The following is an 18,430-nucleotide window of genomic DNA, read 5'->3' on the forward strand; positions in this document are numbered from 1 at the left end:
TCTTCATTAGGAGTAGAAACAACTTTCAAAGGATCTACACTTGTCACTCTTAACAGTATTTGCATTGTTTCAAAAAGTAAGCCCCATTCTACTATTAGTAATGCATCCTCAATAAAGATGTATTAATAAGGGTGCAGACATGCAACTTGTTGTTGATCTTCTGATACCACAGACAATGGAGAATTTTGCTCATGACTTTGATACCTCATTTTTTAGACTTGTGTTTCAGTTTCAACTCTATAACTGGTACCAAACATCCAGCCTTCTGGTATCAGGAACAGAAAAGTGAACCTTGCCTAGGGGCTAATATTTCACCTCCTTATAGACATGCTTTTTAATAAGGGGTTTAGAATTATGAACAATAAAATAATAGAAGGGGCACAGATGAGGATGAAATTTTAAGTTGTGTGTCTAGTTTGGCAAAGAAACAAGAACAGGACAGGACAGGGAATCCACAAATAGTCTTAGTGACTACTTTGGTTGTTTTGCTTTTTATTTATTTGCTTTGCTTTTAACTGAAAACAATTTTTCAACCCTCTCATTAAACCCTTCTCCAGAAAGAATTTATACCAGTGACAAAGTCCCTTTCACCCAGTTATATTTCTCAGAAGAAAAACGACAAACCCTACAAAGGGAGTAAAACATGAGAGGCAGCCCTAAAATGGCACTTCAGCGTGCTGCAGGGCAGAAGCAGGTGCCTACTGGGTTTCAGCATGGGAGACACCTCAGAGACGGCACAATGAGCAAGAAAATGCCCAAGGTGAGTCTGAAATACAGGCCGTAGCTGTAACCTGAGTTCAAGGAAACATAAGCCTGGACAGTCCATTGAGTAAAGAGGGCAAGGCCAGTCGGCTCAGGGCAAAGATAAATGTGTGGTTGGAGAGCCTGTCCAGAGTACAGTTCAGGGACCCAGAATAATGCGGTGGAGCCATGATTGCAGGACCCTGTAACAGTTGCTGCAGCACTTGTGGCTTTTCTACTGTTTGACAAGAGATAGTTTTGGAGGGTGTATATAAAGCACATTTTGCTTTAAGCTATGGTCAACTCAGTACTTAATAAATTTTCACATTAAAGGTTTTCTAAGAGGCACAATAATTACATCACAAATGAACAGAAAGAAACTTTGACTATTATTTAGTGAAGAAACAAGGATTTTAAATAATTGAAGATGGGCAGTTGTCTATCTAAGCTCAAAGCTACTGTTGTTAAACGTCCTGTAGGAAAGTCTTTCCCACCACTGATGGGGTATGTCCTTCTGTATATGTTTCTCTTATTGGTTGATGAATAAAACAGTTTGGCCAATAGAGGCAGGAAGAGAGGCAGGATAAGGAGTGAGGAGAATTCTGTGAAAGGTAGGCTAGGAGAGACCGTGGAGAGACTTCATGTAGAGAATGGTAAGATAGGACATGCCAGGTGTTCTCTGGTAAGATAAAGCCATGCAGAAATACATAGATTAGTAGTTATGGGTTAATAATTAAGACAGAGCTACCCAAACAAGAAGCCTAAACTTTCAGCCAACAATTTTATAGTTAATATAGCGTCACTGTGTTTATTTGGGGATGAAGGGTGGCAGGAAAAGAAAACTCCAGCAACATTTCACTTCTTGTTCAGGTTTCCCATTTACACAATCTTGAGAAAGAATACAACTTCCCATTTACTTGACCAAAATCAACATACTGTTGTTCAGACATATATCTGTCATTGATCTTCCATGAACCAAATTATCTTTTCTTAGTTCAAATTATTCTTTTCAATTTGTAATTATCCTGCAAACTTTTCCTGTTTACTATCATCAAGACATTTCCCTTTACACATTTCTGGGCCTCTTATTTACAAACACTAGTGAGAAGTCTCTCTTTGATCCACTGGTTCAAGATGGCTCATAAGTCTAATGAAAGCCACTGTGATGTAATTTGTAAGGTATGGATGGAAATTAGTAGGTCAGAGAAAGTCAAAAGGAAAGTAGTTGAGAGGACAGAAAAGTGGAGGTGCTGTGTGGATGGACAGATGAAGACAGCTAGGGCACACTGGAAGGAGTGGCTTGGAGAGAGACATTTACCAGCAGTAGACAACAGAAACAAAGATTTCAAAAGAAGGCGGCTGGATGCCAGAAGACTGTAACTGAAGAAGAATATTGTTAAGTGAAGACAGTTCTCATTCTTAGTCTCTCTGTTCTCTCTCTCTCTGATAAAGATAATCCAAGGGGATACTAATGATATGGATTTCATTTCCATGGAATACTAATTTACATGGATATTAATTTACATAAGCAGTGAATGGGTTTTCATTAAATTGAGAGAAGAAATTCAGCTCACAAAGTGTTACTAAATGAGCTTGTTTCTAATTTAAATAAAAACAAAAGAGATGGGAGGAGCAAGAGTGGGTTGGATATGATCAAGATACTTTGTATATACATATAAAATTATAAAAAATGAATAAAAATATTTTAAGTGAGCCTTACCAAAAAAAAAGTTACTAAATGGTTGGGATTCTGAAAAAGGATAAAAACACTATGGAATCACATTACACAATGGACAGATTTGTGGTGATATAATGCTTATGTTCTAATAAAGCCACTGAAGATCAGAATGCAAAGCCTGCCACACTAGTTAGGTATAGAAGCTGGGTACCCTTTTAATCCCAGGACTCAGAGACATAGTCAGATGGGTCTCTGTGAGTTCAAGACCACCCAGGGATACACAAGAGTGAATCAGTCTGAGAGAGTAACAGAGCTCAAGCATTAAATCCCAGCACTAAAGAGTTATATGAGGAAGAAAGAAAGGGTCGTATGTGAGATTAAGTTTCTAGTAACAGGGAAGACAGGATCTCCATTTCAGCCTTTGCAGAGGGGTAAGAGTTACTGGCTGGCTGCTTTGCTTCTCTGATTTTCAGCTTGAACCTCAATATCTGTTTCTGGGCTTTTATTATGTGTGTTACACATTATCTTTGAAACCCTGAATTCTGCCATGTGAATGTGTGTAGAAGTTATATAGTTACTATTTTCTTAAAGAAGGAATTATAAGTTGAGGATAAAGCCTTATAATCCCATACAGCTTTGTTTATGGGTTTAAATTACCTACTCTGAAAATTCCTAGTATATGAGTGTAGGCAATTTTCAAATCTAAGCCTTAGCTTTCCCATCTACAAAATGGTTAAAATAGTACATACCTTATAGGGATTTGTGGTGAACTAAATGAACAAGTGTGCATAAAGACCTTTAAACAACACAAAACACATACACACATCATTTAAGGCCTTCACTCCTTCTGTTGACTTAGTAAGGAGAATTCCAACAATAAGATATGATAAAATGAAGGTAGGCTGTAGGATACATGGCTTAAAGAAACAATGCTTACCCTTGACTTTTCCTCTCTCCACTTTATTTCCTAACCAAAGGAAAGGGTTAGACACCAAGAAATGAACATTCTAGCTCCTTCCCACTGACCAGATTTGTGAATTTGCTTCACAGTTCTCCATCAATATGCCAGGTGCATCAAAATTTGATCTCTTGTACACACACACACACTCACTCTCTCCCCACTACCTATTTTCTCTAATAAATACTTTTGCCCCAGATTCTCTCCCCTCAGACTCCTATCTCATTGACCAGAACCCTTCTTCCTCCATCTACTGGAACAAAGAAAGCCCTACACTATGTTTGGCAGCAGTTCAAATCTCTTTTCTTTAGCTAAAATGAAATGCAAGTATTTCTGTTGTCATAGAAGGAAGAACTGTGTTCAAAAGAGCACCTTGGTTCTGAGAAAGGGAACTGTCTCTCAGTCCTCTTTATCTCAAAGGTTTCTGGAGAAGTACACACAGCACGTGACTAAGAAGGACAACTCCCAGAAGTATGATGATTCCTGAAACTGCATATGAATACGTGTGAAGGAATCCACAGAGAGTAGAGGACTATAAGATATATATAATTCAAGGGAGCATCTTTAAAAGGAACTGCATTTAACAATGTAGATTGTGATAAGAGGACATATTATTTCATTGAAACCATTTGAATTTAAGGGTTGCAAGGACAAAGTACTAGAAATCTAACGATTTACTATGCATCAAAGTCATGAGACAATGAAGGTAGGCCATGAGTTATGTTATGGAGCTAATGTTACTCAGATATTAAAAACAAAGAGTCTTTTTTAAAATAGGTTTCTCACTATTTTCATAAAAAAGCTTTTTGGGAGCTTTGAGGGTTTTGACAAAACATTTATTTTAAGATGCTCCTATACTCAGGAGGTGATCTCTGCGTGGAGTTTAGTAAGTAAGTTCAATTCCCTAATTTTCATATGTATGTAAATTGAAAGTGTTCATTATTATTAGGTAAACATATTTATTTGTTTTGCTGCTGTTTGCACAATACTTGAGTACTGTTTATTTTAGATTAACAATAATAATTTTTTTATTCTTAGGGTCTTGTGTAAGGGAAAAAATAAATGACAAAAACTATTTTACCCTATATAGATTATTATACTTTAAGGACATCTTAAGTAATATGTGTTTTTAATGATTTTAATGTAAATTTTAAGATTTCAAAAACTGTTTTGGCTTGAATTATATCACTTTCTTACAAATCATATTTTTCCATAGGTCTCTATATACATATCCATTTATGGAGGACAATAAATGTCTCATTACTTTTAAATTTCTCCATACTCCATTGCACTTGATCCAAGCAGGCTTTCATAAAAATTCGTTGTGACACATTTAATTGTGTAATGAAATACAATATATCACTTCATATTTTCTAAGTTCTCAGTTCAGTCAATTAAGCATGTAGTATATAGAGCATGACATAGAATTTTAAATAAATGGTAATATTCATTTTAGTGGGGATTCCATTTTGCACTAAAGGAAAAGAGCTGAAGGTAGAAAGTGGTACCTTCCATGCAGCAACTATAGATATACGCTGCCATGCCAGCTTCTTCCCCAAGGAGAATGCAGGGATCCTTAATTATGGAGACATCATTACTTAGAAGGAAAACATGAGTCTTTAATTTCCTTGCTTCTCCTGGATTGAGGCTGTTCGTTCTGCTGAAACTACCAATGCCTGAGAAACACTGAAGCTAAGCTGGTTCTACAGAGAGACCCAGGTGTTAGGTCAGGAACAACAGTTCCTCCCGGGCTCCGATCAATGCTGTTTTAGCTTCAGATGAGCAACCACACAAAATTCACTGACTCTAATTAATAGAGATCCCCTCCTGGTGGCAAAATGCTTGTTTGGTGACAATTCCATTTGGTATCTTCTTCTAACTTTTTGATTTCCAGATCCTTCTGGTAAGCAAACTATAGAAGTGTCACAGAAGCAGAACTTATCCTCAGAATGTAGACTCTGTGTCCTACTAATGTGCTCCACACAGTTTGGAGCACAATAACCACACAAGAGTTCTGGTCAGCACTTCAGCTTGCCAGCTAAGCCTTGTCTTCTTCCCACTTCCTTCTAACAATAGTTAGAAATAGACTCTTATAGTTCCCAGAAATAGCAGAAGGAATGCATCTTTCACCAGGTGGTGGTGGCACACACCTTTAATCCCAGCACTCCAGAGGCAGAGGCAGGAGGATCTCTGTGTGTTTGAGGCCAGCCTGGTCTACAAAGCGAGTTACAGTACAGCCCCAGCTGTTACACAAAGAAACCCTGTCCCAAAGTAATAATAAATAAATAAATAAATAAATAAATAAATAAATAAATAAATAAATAATGAAGCTTTGTAACTCCAAGAACTACCGACAGGCAAGGAGTTGGGAGCCAAACTCACTTCCCCAAAAGGAAGCACTAGATTCTCACTTCATCATTTCACTTCGAAGCCCTCTGTACTTAAAAGAAACTAACTTGCAATGCTTTCTCCAATATCCAATATTTGCATCTTTAGGGGAACCACCTTCCAATTCAGTGAGTATCTGTTATTTGACTGGCAAAATTGTTTAACTTTGTACCAAAGCCCCCAAAGCTGGGGGAAATTCAGTGCAGCTCTGTTTGTAAAAATTCAGTTATTTTGAGCTCAAAAGGTAGTGTTTCTTTGGGTGTAAAACACAGGGATTTCTCTTCTGATTAGTAATGTACAGTCAACCCACCAAGCATCCTTCTAGTAGAAGCTCAACAAGGGAAGTAAATACTAGTTATAGACCTTACAAGCTGTGTTGTTTTCTTTAGTGTCCCGACATTGGGAAAAGGCACAAAATTTAAGTCTGTTAGAACCCTCAAACACAAGGCCTTACTGTCATTCAGCCACTTAAGGTAGTTAACAACTATCCCATCAACTGTTTACCCTTTGATAAAATGTGCAGGCTTTGTCATACAGCGACACTCAGGGCAGAGCTGCCTGCCTGAGCACCTGGCTCAAATTCCAGCCCAACCATTAACTCCCTATTGAGGCTATTGAGAAAGTGAATTTTTCTAACCTGCATGTGACTCACAAGTAAAATGGTACTTTTATCAAACTGGGGGAATTAAGGCTGCTGAAGAAATAACAGAGGTAACGTGGCTAGAACCCAATGCAAAATGATTTTACTAAGTAAAAACAAAGAAGTAATTATTACAGTACTATGATGGTAACAGAACAATTTTAAGCTGTTGCCATATTTAACAGATATCCGTAGCTCCAGTGAGCTAGTGAACTTTAAATAAATGGACATACACCATTTGTGGAGAGCTTATTTTTTATAGACTTAGAGGATTTGTGAGAATTTGATTTGACCATCTAGTAATGTGTTTTCCAATATCCAATTGCTCATTTAAGTAATGAATTGAGCTCTTTCAAACTTATCAGTCAGCAACTTGACAATTTCAATTTCAGCACCTGGGCTGTCCAAATTGGGAGGTGTACATCAGTTAATTGTAATGGCAAGATACATGTTTAAACAATACAAATCAAAATTAAAAGTGTATTTTATTTATAAATATTATTAGGGCATCAGAAACTGAAAAATGATTCAACTTCAAACATTGTATCAGGTATTTTAAAAAGAGAACTCTATTTGTTCCCAATTTATTGATATATAATGTGTCTGCTCTCTGGAATGATGTTTGCATTTATATTACAAATATTGGATATTTTGCATAAAATATATCAACATGTATCCCCATTAAGGATGCCCTCACACCTTAGCTATCATATATAATTTATAAATGGAGAGGTTTTCACTCTGCAGCAACCATTTTGAATTGGAAAGATTTTTAAGAAACTGAGTGCCTCTTACATAGATTAAAGTACACAGATCTTCAGTGTATTCACAAATATGTATCCCAAATAACCACCACCCAGGCCCAATGTTCAACCCTCTTTCAACATTACTGAACAATTACTTCCCTGACCTCTGTCATCATAGATTGTTTGTGTCTCTTTAAATCTTCATAGAAACAGGGATCATAATATTATTTATAAAAGTTATAACCCAAAGTTATGTATGTTTCGTTTAGAGTTTACCCAAGAAAGACAAGGAAACTAGTATCAGGGTTACCCTGCTTGCCAATTATCAATCAATGTATAGTATCAGAATCCTACCAAATATGGTGAATACTACTGGGTATCAGCGATTAAAAACACATCAAAATAATCCTAAAGTAAGATCTTTAAAACAACACTTAATCTTTGACCATGAATATAACATCCTACAAAAATTACACTGAGTAGTTTCAGGGTTTGTACACATCAACCACTACCACACACTCTACAAGGTAGGTTGGCAGGAACTATCAAAGTTTTAATAAGGTGAATACAAAGCCTCTTAATTTGCTGTCTTAGAACTGAAACACAGGGCAGGGGCCACATTATTAAGATAAACTTGTAAAGGGCCCTTAAAAATGAAACATTTGTAAACAGCAGTAAAAACTTGAAAAATTGCAATAAAGTGTTGAAATTGAAAAAAAAAAGGAAACTGAAACACAGAACATTAATGGCCTCAATCTCATTTAATGTCTATTCAAAGACAAAGCCATGCCTGGTATTCCTCAGATTTTTAAACATGTTCTGTTTACCCAATAACATGCAAATAATAAGGCAGAAAAGAAATCTGACAAAGCACCCTGCCTATCCCCATTTCTGTCCTGAAGTACAAATATTTGGAAGCTAGGATGAAAACAGGAAGCACAAAGGCATGAAGTCATGGAAAAACTCTGTAAATAAAATGGCCAAGCAAAATTATTTTTCAAAACCCATTAGAGCCTTTAAAACCTACTATTCAGCAAACTATGCAAATACATCTATTCCTGTACTTCTAAGTAAGAAAAAAAAAGATTGAGCCATAAAATTATACAGAAGTGTATGATAATATATATGTAGGTTTTACATAATATTTTAATAAGATACATTTTGAACATTAAAAACTTGTTCAAATTTATATCAGGAATGTTTATGGATGTTTTGAAAGTTTGTTTGCAAAGTGACTTTTAATAGTAGCTTTATTATAATAAAGCAGAACTTCACTGTCTGTGAAGAAATAAAATTTTTCCTCCATATTTATCTCTGTTTCACTGTAAGAAGTACAACCAGCTGGGAGAGTTACTGACTGGGAGAGACACAGGGCTGGTGACTGCTGAGAAGCTTGTGAGGTTCACCTCCTAATTCTCAGAGTACAACTAAAAGTAACAGAAATGTTAGTACTATTCCAATACTTTCTCTTGTCCAATGAGTAATCGGTTTAATTGTCACATTTCACTAAATGATAGTGAAAATAAGAACATAGTTACACTGTCATATATATGGATATATATGAAGAAAACTATAGTTTGCATAACCATAACCATAACATCTGTTTTAAATTTAAATTTTTAAAGCTCAGATATATTACTAGTCTGTCTGTGCCAGACATATAGATAAATTCAACTTTTACATTAAAATTTCCAAAATAAATTGTAAATTGGACACCCATGCTTATGCTGGCCATCTAAAAGGCTCCTATTATAGGTAGATAACAACACTATAGACATAATAGATATTATTTTCTTGCTTTTGTTTTTGTTGGCCATGTTCTGGCAGTGCAACCCAGTGTTTGCACATGCTAAACAAGTGCTCTGCCACTGAGCTGTGTGCTCTGCCCAGGGTTGTTTTAGATAACTGGTAAGACAGAAAGAGTACATTTCAGTACAGGATTGGGGTATAGAGTGCAGGTGTTATTTGCAAGATGAAAAACAATTACTAGAGATGCTTTTGTGTTCAACATTCATTGAGTCGTAAAATTCTTACGTGGAATTTATTTTTTAAATTTTGAATCAGCTTTAAAAGCGATATTAAGACAACTGTATAAAACAGAAACAAAAGCTTATTGTCTTCATTATTTCCTTTCTTCATAAGTTGAAATTTTGACAATTAAAAAGATCACTCACTGCATTGGAGTTTAGATTTTAAAAGTTCCATACACAGATTTGGTATGTGAGAACGCTTCAAGAAAAAAGTGTCAATGACAAGACGGTTGGTGCTGAAAACAAAAACACCAACAGGGAAGCAGATGCCACCCTGTGCCCAGTCCATGTCATCCACCATTCTCTGTGTTTACACAAAGTCACCAGCTTAGTTTTCACCGGGATTCTATGAAGGGAATACTTCTCCCATGCCAAGTCCTAAATTGAATAACAAAAAAATTTAAGTTTTCCCACTGGCAATCTTTGGACAGGCAGGCCACAAAGAATGAGTAATTTAGCTCCTAAACTAAAATTGCTCAACAGAATAGGAAAATGAAAACAAATTCTGTGAATCAGTGGAAACTATTTTGTGGTCATTTCACAGTCAGAAGCAACAGATGTCTTTCACTGACCATTACTAAGAAATCCCCAGTATGCTTCGTCGAGGAGGAGGACTCCATTCATGAGCTTTCTCCTACTTGAAGCTTTTCAGCAGAGGAAACCGATCTTTTTTCTACAATGGCAGACCTCAAATAAATTTCCGGCAAAGTGTCTGTATCATTTTTATTCAGTATTTACAATTCAACTTAGAAACACCCATAAGCATTTTAGGTTCCTGTAGGAATTGTAGGAATATTATACATAATATTATTCATTTTAAGTAGTTTACAGTGTTGCATGGACAGCCAGTAGATGTTACTTTTTGTTAAATATGGGATTATTACTGCTTTCTGGAAGCCCATGGCCTCAATTGGATAAACCAAGAGAAACCAACTGATGACCCATAGAAGGATCAGATCATGTTTTCCAAGTCGAAAGCAGTGCTGTGAACAATAAATGAACTTAAATCTCTAAACCTAACTAAGCCAATAAAGATTCTAATTTTCTTAAGACATGAATCCCAAATTAATGGACTCTTTTCATGATTTTTTTCTCTGCTTTCTCCAATACTTTGGGCTACAGTTTATAGTGGATGCATGACAACTTCTGTTGAGTGACAAACACAAAACAGTATTTTTTTCATTTCATCTCTCCTCCTTCCAATCTGTTTCTTAAACTGATGTTGAAGTGTCATTGGTAAAATATAAATTTGACACTGCCATTCTCATTGTCCATGCTATAATATTGTGACTAATGAAGCTTAAAATCGTTGAAAGTACAGAAAACCTAGCAAGGCCTGTCCCTACCAACCTATTGAATATAGACTGAGAGCTCCATTCAGAGAAGACTCCTGACAGTGGCAGAACAGTCTGTGCTGTGCGCTGTACAGACTTTTATACCTCTGAGTTTCCCTTGTCAACAGTTCTGCATATTTACTAGACAAGTCCTTTTTACATTTCAGATTTAAGTCTAATATCCACACCTGAAGAAAATCTTGGATTAGGTCCCCTCATACTCTTTGAAAATTCCACACACCATATGACCATTCTTTAAAATATGCGACCATTTTTAATTTCCTACATATATATATATGTATGTATGTATGTATGTATGTATGTATGTATTTCGAAAGGTATGCCTCCTCAGTAGCCTATAGAATGTCAAGACAGTAGCTACTTCTGAGTGTAATGCATAAGCCTAAAGCTCCGGCATGTGCAAAGCAGTTAATGTATACTTATGTGTAAAAAGAGAGAGATGAATAAATGAATGTATGAGTGTGTATAGTCAAATCTCTGGTCTCAGTAAAGTTATATAAAATGGTTTCATTGAAGCAGTACATCACAAAAACATTTACAACACTGCCCTGTCCAATAATATCAAGGGATAATGCATCTTTATAGTAATTTGAATAGAGAAACTAAAAGAAAAATGACATCACTATCTGGTATGAAATTCTAATATGTAACCATGAAAGGTCTAGGACTTTCTTAGATCTAGCAATCACAGAATAATTTAATTTCTTATTGATCATCATTTTATCCTTAATTTTAAGCTGGGTTGTCATGATACTCACTAAGTTTTCAACGATGCAAGGAAACTATCAGTACCCTTAAGTAGAAACTTATCAAATAATAATGGCACAGATGCACTTAGATGAGTATGATCCACTGAAAAAGCTCTGTGCCCCATAAGCATCCATCATTCAAGAAGGATGGCAGGACATTGTTAGGTAGTGGAGTACTGATAGCCCTCAGGATAAAAAGTGTCAATGGTGCCATTTTTGCTCTTTGAAAAAAATCCCATCCTTCCTCCCACCACCCAAAAAAGTCAGTCTGAAGGAAGGAAAAAATTTACTAAGCAAATGAGAAGATATCACTCAGAAATAAGGTGTTCATGTTTTTATCTAATCTCTGTCACTAACTTGATCATGAAACACAACTTTTCAGGTGTTCTTTCTCCATGATTACATAAATATGTAAGTAGATAGATAAATCTTATTGGGCCCAAATAAATACAGCAAGGATGAAAAAGAAGTTATTCAAGAACATATTCTTGAAATTCATAGGTAAGTTACCTCAGGCATTCTAGATACGAAAGAATGCCCTTCTCGCTGTATATTGTCATAATATTTTTAGTTCTTAATTTTTACTTATGAATTTATTTTTGTTGTTGTTGAGACAGCCCTACTGTCCTGGAACTCACTTTGTACACCGCCTGGCCTTGAACTCACAGAGATCCACTTTCCTCTGCCTGCCTAGTGCTAGGATCAAAGGCATGTGCCACTCCCACCATGGTGTTCTTAATTGTTTTAAATAGAAGGTCATATATTGGACTTCCTAAATTAAGTATAAAAGGAATTGTAGGAATTGGAGATGCCTTAACTCTGTGTTTAATATTTGCTTAACTGTAACCTTTCCTGCTCATTTTCTGTAATGAATATTTATTTATTTTGTTTTTAAATTGGCTTTCTAAAGAATGTGGTAATCAGTGTAAATACTGAGTGAAGACAGAGCTTTGTTTACACTTCATCTGAATAGAAATCATCTCCCCCAGTTGTCAATGCATGATCGGTGTTGGGAGAGGCATCCACTCCAATTAATTATTCAACAGTCACTTGACACACATGAAACAGAGAAAATAAGCAAAGCAAAGCCAATGCTTCTGGGAAGACAGACTATGCCTTAATCATTCCATCTCCCATTTCTTTGATAATCAAAAGAATCTAGCCTTTTGTTTTCCTGCCATTGCTAGTGGTGATCTTTGCATTATCTTTCGCACAAATTTTCAAAATGAATCGATTCTCAGGACAATTGTGATGAGTTTACTTTCTTAGGATGCTTTTTCTTAGGCCTCGGACACTACATTGCTCTAATATTCATCCTGCTAATTCCAATTTATGCACCTTACAGAAAGAACTATTCATTTGCCAAAGCAAAATGTATTTTGGAAACATCTAATTCTGTTTCTCTTTAGCATTACTTTTTTCAGGCTTTCTACAGTCTTAACTATTCCTGATTATGCATGATCCTTGGATCCCTACATTAAAATGCATAGAAATATTTTTAAAATTCATTTAAAACACTCTCCCACACAGTACAAGCTGTCATTGTTTCATATTTGCTTCTTAATTTAAGAAAGGAAGTTATATTTCATTAAGTTGACTTCTTTATCATTTAAAGTGGCATTAGGATGCTTACAGAAGTATTTTCCTATAAAAATAATATTTGCCATTCTTTATCAATCAGTACACGTAAGTGCAACTTCAACTTGTACTACTGAATTCATCTTATCTGGCTATCATATTCATGATTCACAGTTCAGCTAGATTTGGTAGAGGAAATGATGGTTTTGTTTTACTTTTGTAAAATATGAAATCTGATCTTGTGTTCATGGAAATTTCCCAGCAGAGCTGAAGTTCAGTATGGGACATGGGATACAGTCATCTCTAATTACTTATACCAAAGGACCTACCACAAACCCATCTGAAAACAAAACACAGTGAATAACTCTTGAACACCCCACCACTATACTCATGAATGCCACAGAATACTCCCAAATAACACTTTTTTTCTTTCTAACTAACTCTTTGCTGTCTAAGCAGTTACAAATTTCATTATGTCTTCCTTTCTTTAAAAGCCAAATGAGAGAGAGAGCTGCCAGGTCTAATAAGAATTACAAAGGCTGGCTCCTCTCAGCAGTATCAGGCAAAGGGGGGAAAATTACAGGAAAAAAAAAGAAAAGAAAAGAAAACAAACATCACACAATAAAACACAGCCACACATAGAATTTTTGGTCCCTGTCTTTCAAAATCATACATAATTATAATAATTTACCTTTCTCTCCACTTCAATCATACGTGCTATGTAGCTGTGCACTGGCTGCCTTGATTTGACCCCAAGCTATGTACCTGAAGGAAAACAAGATGCCTCTCTTGCTTAGCCTCTATTACACTCATGTTTCACCCTGGCCATATCACTCAGTCTCTCTCTCTGTTTATAGGTTTCTCTGTATTTATACAAGAATATTTTCCTTGGTCATGGTCATAAAAAATAAAAACATAGAAGAGATACACAGAAACCTGTATTTTAGATGTAAAGGGGTAAAAAAATATGACTTAGATGTGCTTTGTTTTAAGCCCTAAGGACCACAGAAACAACTTGATTTCTGCTACTCACATAAATGTCATTAGCTGGATATCTTTGAAAAATCTCTTCCCATCACTCACATGCATCCTGTCCAATAGCCTGGACATTCGTCCCAACCCAGAGACATTTACATTGCTCTAGTACTTTTGCTATGAAGCATTTGTTAATCATGAAATACATTATCTCTTCTCCACCATTGCTCAACCTTGGCTGGCCTGTCTTACACCTGAAGAAACCAAAGAAATCACAAAATTCGACTTAAATATGGCAAACTTGGGGATTGGGAGGGACATAACCATGGAAACCAATGCTATTTACCAAACCCTCCTGTCCGTGAAGGAAATATCATCTTTTTCCACAACCAGGATCAGGTCTTGGCTCTGCAACTTTTCCCACGGCCTACCAACTGTCAGGTGGGCTTTGACCAGTAACCTTGTGGACAGCTCTACCATGGATGGTCCAGGGCTGCTTACCCTGTGCTAAATTTTCCCACCAAACACATGCTCAGTCTTCTAGATGTTTGTCAATACCTCACAGGCAAGGTCTACATACTATAGTTACTGGTGGCACAGGGCCATGTAGGTGGGCAATGGCCATCAAACTACAGAACTCTGCCAGCCTTGGGTTAGGGTTTTAGGGAGACCGTTCTACTTGTCACTTGGAAGGAGGTAGACTTGCATGGTCAGGGCCTCGGGAAATGAAGGAGGTTCGCCCATTAAGAGGCTGCAAAGGGATGAGCTATCTGCGGAGGGCAGCCTGGCCTTGATGGACAGGCCTTCACCTGGAGGCATCGGAAGGAGGAAGGCCCCATGCACCGGCCTCCCGCCCAGCCCAGGCCGAGGCTCCACGGGGGTCGGGCAGGCCTTACCTTGACTGCAGTCCTTGCCACGGAAGCCGGTCCTCGAACAGTCGCACACGGCCTGGTCGTCTACCACGGAGCACACGCCTCCGTTGAGGCACACACCTCCTTCGCCCTCATCGCCCGCCTCGCACGGGCTGCCCCCACCGCTGTTGGGTGGCTCGTCGTCCAGCTTGACCTCACCACTGTCCACAGGCAGCGCCTGCGACGAGTTGACCCGCACATCGCGGATCCAGCCCTTGAAGGGCTCGCGCTCCCTCACTGAGGCCAGGGTGAGCTTGAGCGCCGCAGCTCGCAGTTCGGGGGGCAAGCCGCCCACGAAGAGTCCACTGAACACCGTCATGTCCCTGCGCTTGGACTTGACCTCCACCCACTTGGCCTCGGCCTGGTCGATGTAGAGCGTGGTGTTGCGGAACTGGCGACGGATGCGCACACTGTGCCACGCGCCATCGTTGACAGGCGTGTCTGCCAGCAACGTGGCGGGCTCGGCGCAGAAGATGGAGAAGCTGAGCTGAAGGCGGCCACCCCGGGTCAGGATGAGCTCCAGGAAGTCGCAGAAACCCTCGTCGTCGAAGTAGAGCACGAGGCCCCTGGCACTGCGAGTCTTCAGCTGGAAGCTCATCTCGCTCTCACAGCAGGCATTCCACTTGGGGAAGCGCGTCCACTGGCCCTCGGCACCCGGGAATTCCAACCCGCTGCCCAGCTCTGCCCAGCAGCCCAGCAACAGCAGTGACAGGCATAGGAGAAAGCAGCCCCCGCGCTGGACCAGCGCCGACCCCATGCTCGGGGCTGGGGTGCGGCGGGGGGGAGCCGGGGGCGACAGGGTCGCAATGGTCCCGGACACTGTCAAGGAGAAATGGGGGTCTGCAGAGTACTGGGAGGGAGGGGGAGGTGGGAGCAGGAGGGTTGCACACTCCTTTTGCTCTTTTTTCTTCTTCTCTTCCAGCAGCCCCTTCCTCTCTCCCAGTAGTCCCCTTCCAACTGGAAAGCAGAGACCCCAGTGGTGCAGGATAGCCCAAGAACTTCCAGGCCAAAGGGCGGAGACACTTTGGAGGCAACCTTCTGAAAACGTCGGCCACCGAGGCTCAAAAGAAAAAAAAATCACGATCAAATCACTGATCCATTTGCATCCAGTGATGTGGCTCCAACAAATACTTCACTCTTCTAGGACCAACACCTGCAGTGGACCACCTGTGTGGTGCCAGCGATAGAAAAGCAGATTTGGGAGGCGACACGAAGCCAACAATGCCTTAGTATCTTTGGCTCTTGGAAAGCCTCAAGGACCCTCCCGATGCTGGCCCCAGCAAAATCGGAAAAAGAACACGAATAACTCCAGAATAACTTCAGAGCCCTGCTTCTTCTGTCATGTCACGGACTTGCAGTACCATTGATGCCAAGGCCAAATTTCTTGTGCACGCCTTCCTGGGCTGATTTCACTGTATGTTTACCAGCCCTGTCGGTAGGATTCAAACCCTGTTGTGAAACAGCCAGAAGCTGTTAGATGGTGAAATAAAATCCCAACAGCTCTTCGATTTTCTCCCTCTGCAAGGCCACACTAAGATGCCGGTATGTTAGTTGGTTGTATGTTGGTGATGCATTTTTATTTTATTTTGTCTTTTTATAAGGATCCAGAAATCTGTGGAAATTGAAATAAAAATTAAGGCCTGTAGTCAGTTATAGTAGTATACAAATCATTACTCAAGTGGGAAAGCAAATATATAACCAGTGGTTTTGTCAAACCAAAGAATTAATGCTGTTGGATACAGGTGTGTGTGTGTGTGTGTGTGTGTGTGTGTGTGTGTGTGTGTGTGTTCACAGTAAGGCCTAGCATTTCCTAGTATTTAATGTCACACTCCTACAGCAAGCTATTGCAACCTTGAGTTTACCATTATCTGTTCACTGGTGACCAGAATTTTGGGGACAATTTGGTCTGATTTTCTTTCCCATTGTCCATGAAAGTTTTAGTTTCTAAAATGTACAAGGAGAGAAATGGAAAGCCCTTTTAAAGGTTTTCTGATTACACTGTGTGTTAGCTACCTGGAGAATTATAAATAGAACATGAGCAGACAGACTTCAGTTAATAGCCGAATTGATAATAGGTAAGATACATCAAACTTTCAGCAGGAAGATGCTAGCTTACATTTGTATAGCATTCCTACCAATTTACTTGTCTCCCAGACAACAGGAATGGAGTGGCTTCTTGGGAGTCTTGTTAAAATTTCAAGCAAATGTATACCTCCTTTCATCAAATACATAATCTGTAATAACACAGATCAACTAACTGGAGCCAAACATGGCAATATCTATGTCTTTACTGCTATAATATTAGTTATTTCAAAATGGGTATTTAATATTCTCCCTATCAGTATAGTGATCTGACTCCTCCTCAAGTCTTTATCTGGCTGCCAGCCATTAGGATCTGTGTGGTCAGAACAGCAGTTGCCATGTATGTCACCTCAGGTGTTATGGCTCCAGGATGCTAGAATTTAAAGTCATATCTTTGAATCACTCACTGTGCTATTAAATCACTTGTTTTTATTTAAGTCTAATCTGACAGGCTTTTGAGGTAGTAAAGAAACCATAAATCTTGACGGAGGGACTGTGGATTCTTTTTAAACCAAATAACTCACATTTTGAGAAAAAAATTAAAATATCATTTGGCCATTCTAATCTAACATATCACCCTCACCATGTCTCACTGTCTCCTAGACACACACACACACACACACACACACACACACACACACACACAGAGAGAGAGAGAGAGAGAGAGAGAGAGAGAGAGAGAGAGAGAGACACACACACACACTCCAAATTTATTGCTTGGACACAGAGCTCACTATCCAATTAACACTTTTCCCCCCTACAAGCTGAAACTAGCTGTAATTTATGGCACCGCATTGTGGCTGCTCCTCTCTGTGTAGGGAGCTGAAAGCTTTTCTCTTCAGTTCAGAGCGATCCCTACAGGTGTCAGCTGAGAGCCATCAAGCTAGGGGATCCCACTTCAAGTTCCTCCCAGATGAAATTGATGACAGGTTCTCTTCTTTCAACACAGATACACCATGCTCAACATACACACACACACACACACACACACACACACACACATACACACACACACACACACACACACACACACACACCACCTAAGAGACATAATACACTAATACACTTCTCCTTACCAAATGGTAATGAATATCTCAGTTGCCTATTTATTATGGCTGATACATTCCTCACCCTCAGCTATAACAAGTCATATCTCTCCTAGTCCTGTGCCAAACCCAAAGAAAGGTGCTTTTAAAAATGATCAATAATAGCGTATTATTCAGTATACTTTCATGTTTAAGTAGGATGTGGAATATGGTAAATATTTGGCATTTAGCAAAATTAGTCTGGTCTTTCACAAGAGTAGTGCTTTGAGGCCATTCTCAGCTTGTTTCTGTCTCTGTGTCTGTCTGTCTCCATCTGTCTCTCTGCAAGTCGGTCTCTCCCTCTGTCTCTCTCCCGTGTGTGTGTGTGTGTGTGTGTGTGTGTGTGTGTGTGTGTGTGTGTGGAGAGAGAGAGAGATAGAGAGAGAGATAGAGAGAGAGAGAGAGAGAGAGAGAGAGAGAGAGAGAGAATAGCGACAGGCTGAGTTACTGACTGTTGGAGCTTATTATTGTATAATTTTACATATATCATATAACCTTTTTGCCCCCTCTCTCC

At 38.8% G+C, this 18,430-nt stretch overlaps 1 protein-coding gene across 18 annotated transcripts in view; it reads right to left on the minus strand.

Annotated features, from left to right (window-relative positions):
• The window catches only part of Nrxn1 (neurexin 1), a 1,056,958-nt gene extending 1,041,452 nt beyond the window's left edge, over window positions 1–15,506 (minus strand). For 17 of the 18 annotated variants that reach the window (XM_035445200.1, XM_035445199.1, XM_035445197.1 and 14 more), the window contains exon 1: window positions 14,735–15,506. In XM_035445200.1, the coding sequence (XP_035301091.1) occupies window positions 14,735–15,506 (772 nt within the window). Of the gene's footprint in view, window positions 1–13,718; window positions 13,800–14,714 lie in introns of all 18 variants that reach the window. The other variant, XM_035445184.1, reaches the window with a different exon arrangement.
• Between the last annotated feature and the right edge of the window lie 2,924 nt (window positions 15,507–18,430).

Source organism: Cricetulus griseus, chromosome 5, assembly GCF_003668045.3.
Source record: "Cricetulus griseus strain 17A/GY chromosome 5, alternate assembly CriGri-PICRH-1.0, whole genome shotgun sequence".
NCBI classification, from domain to species: domain Eukaryota; kingdom Metazoa; phylum Chordata; class Mammalia; order Rodentia; family Cricetidae; genus Cricetulus; species Cricetulus griseus.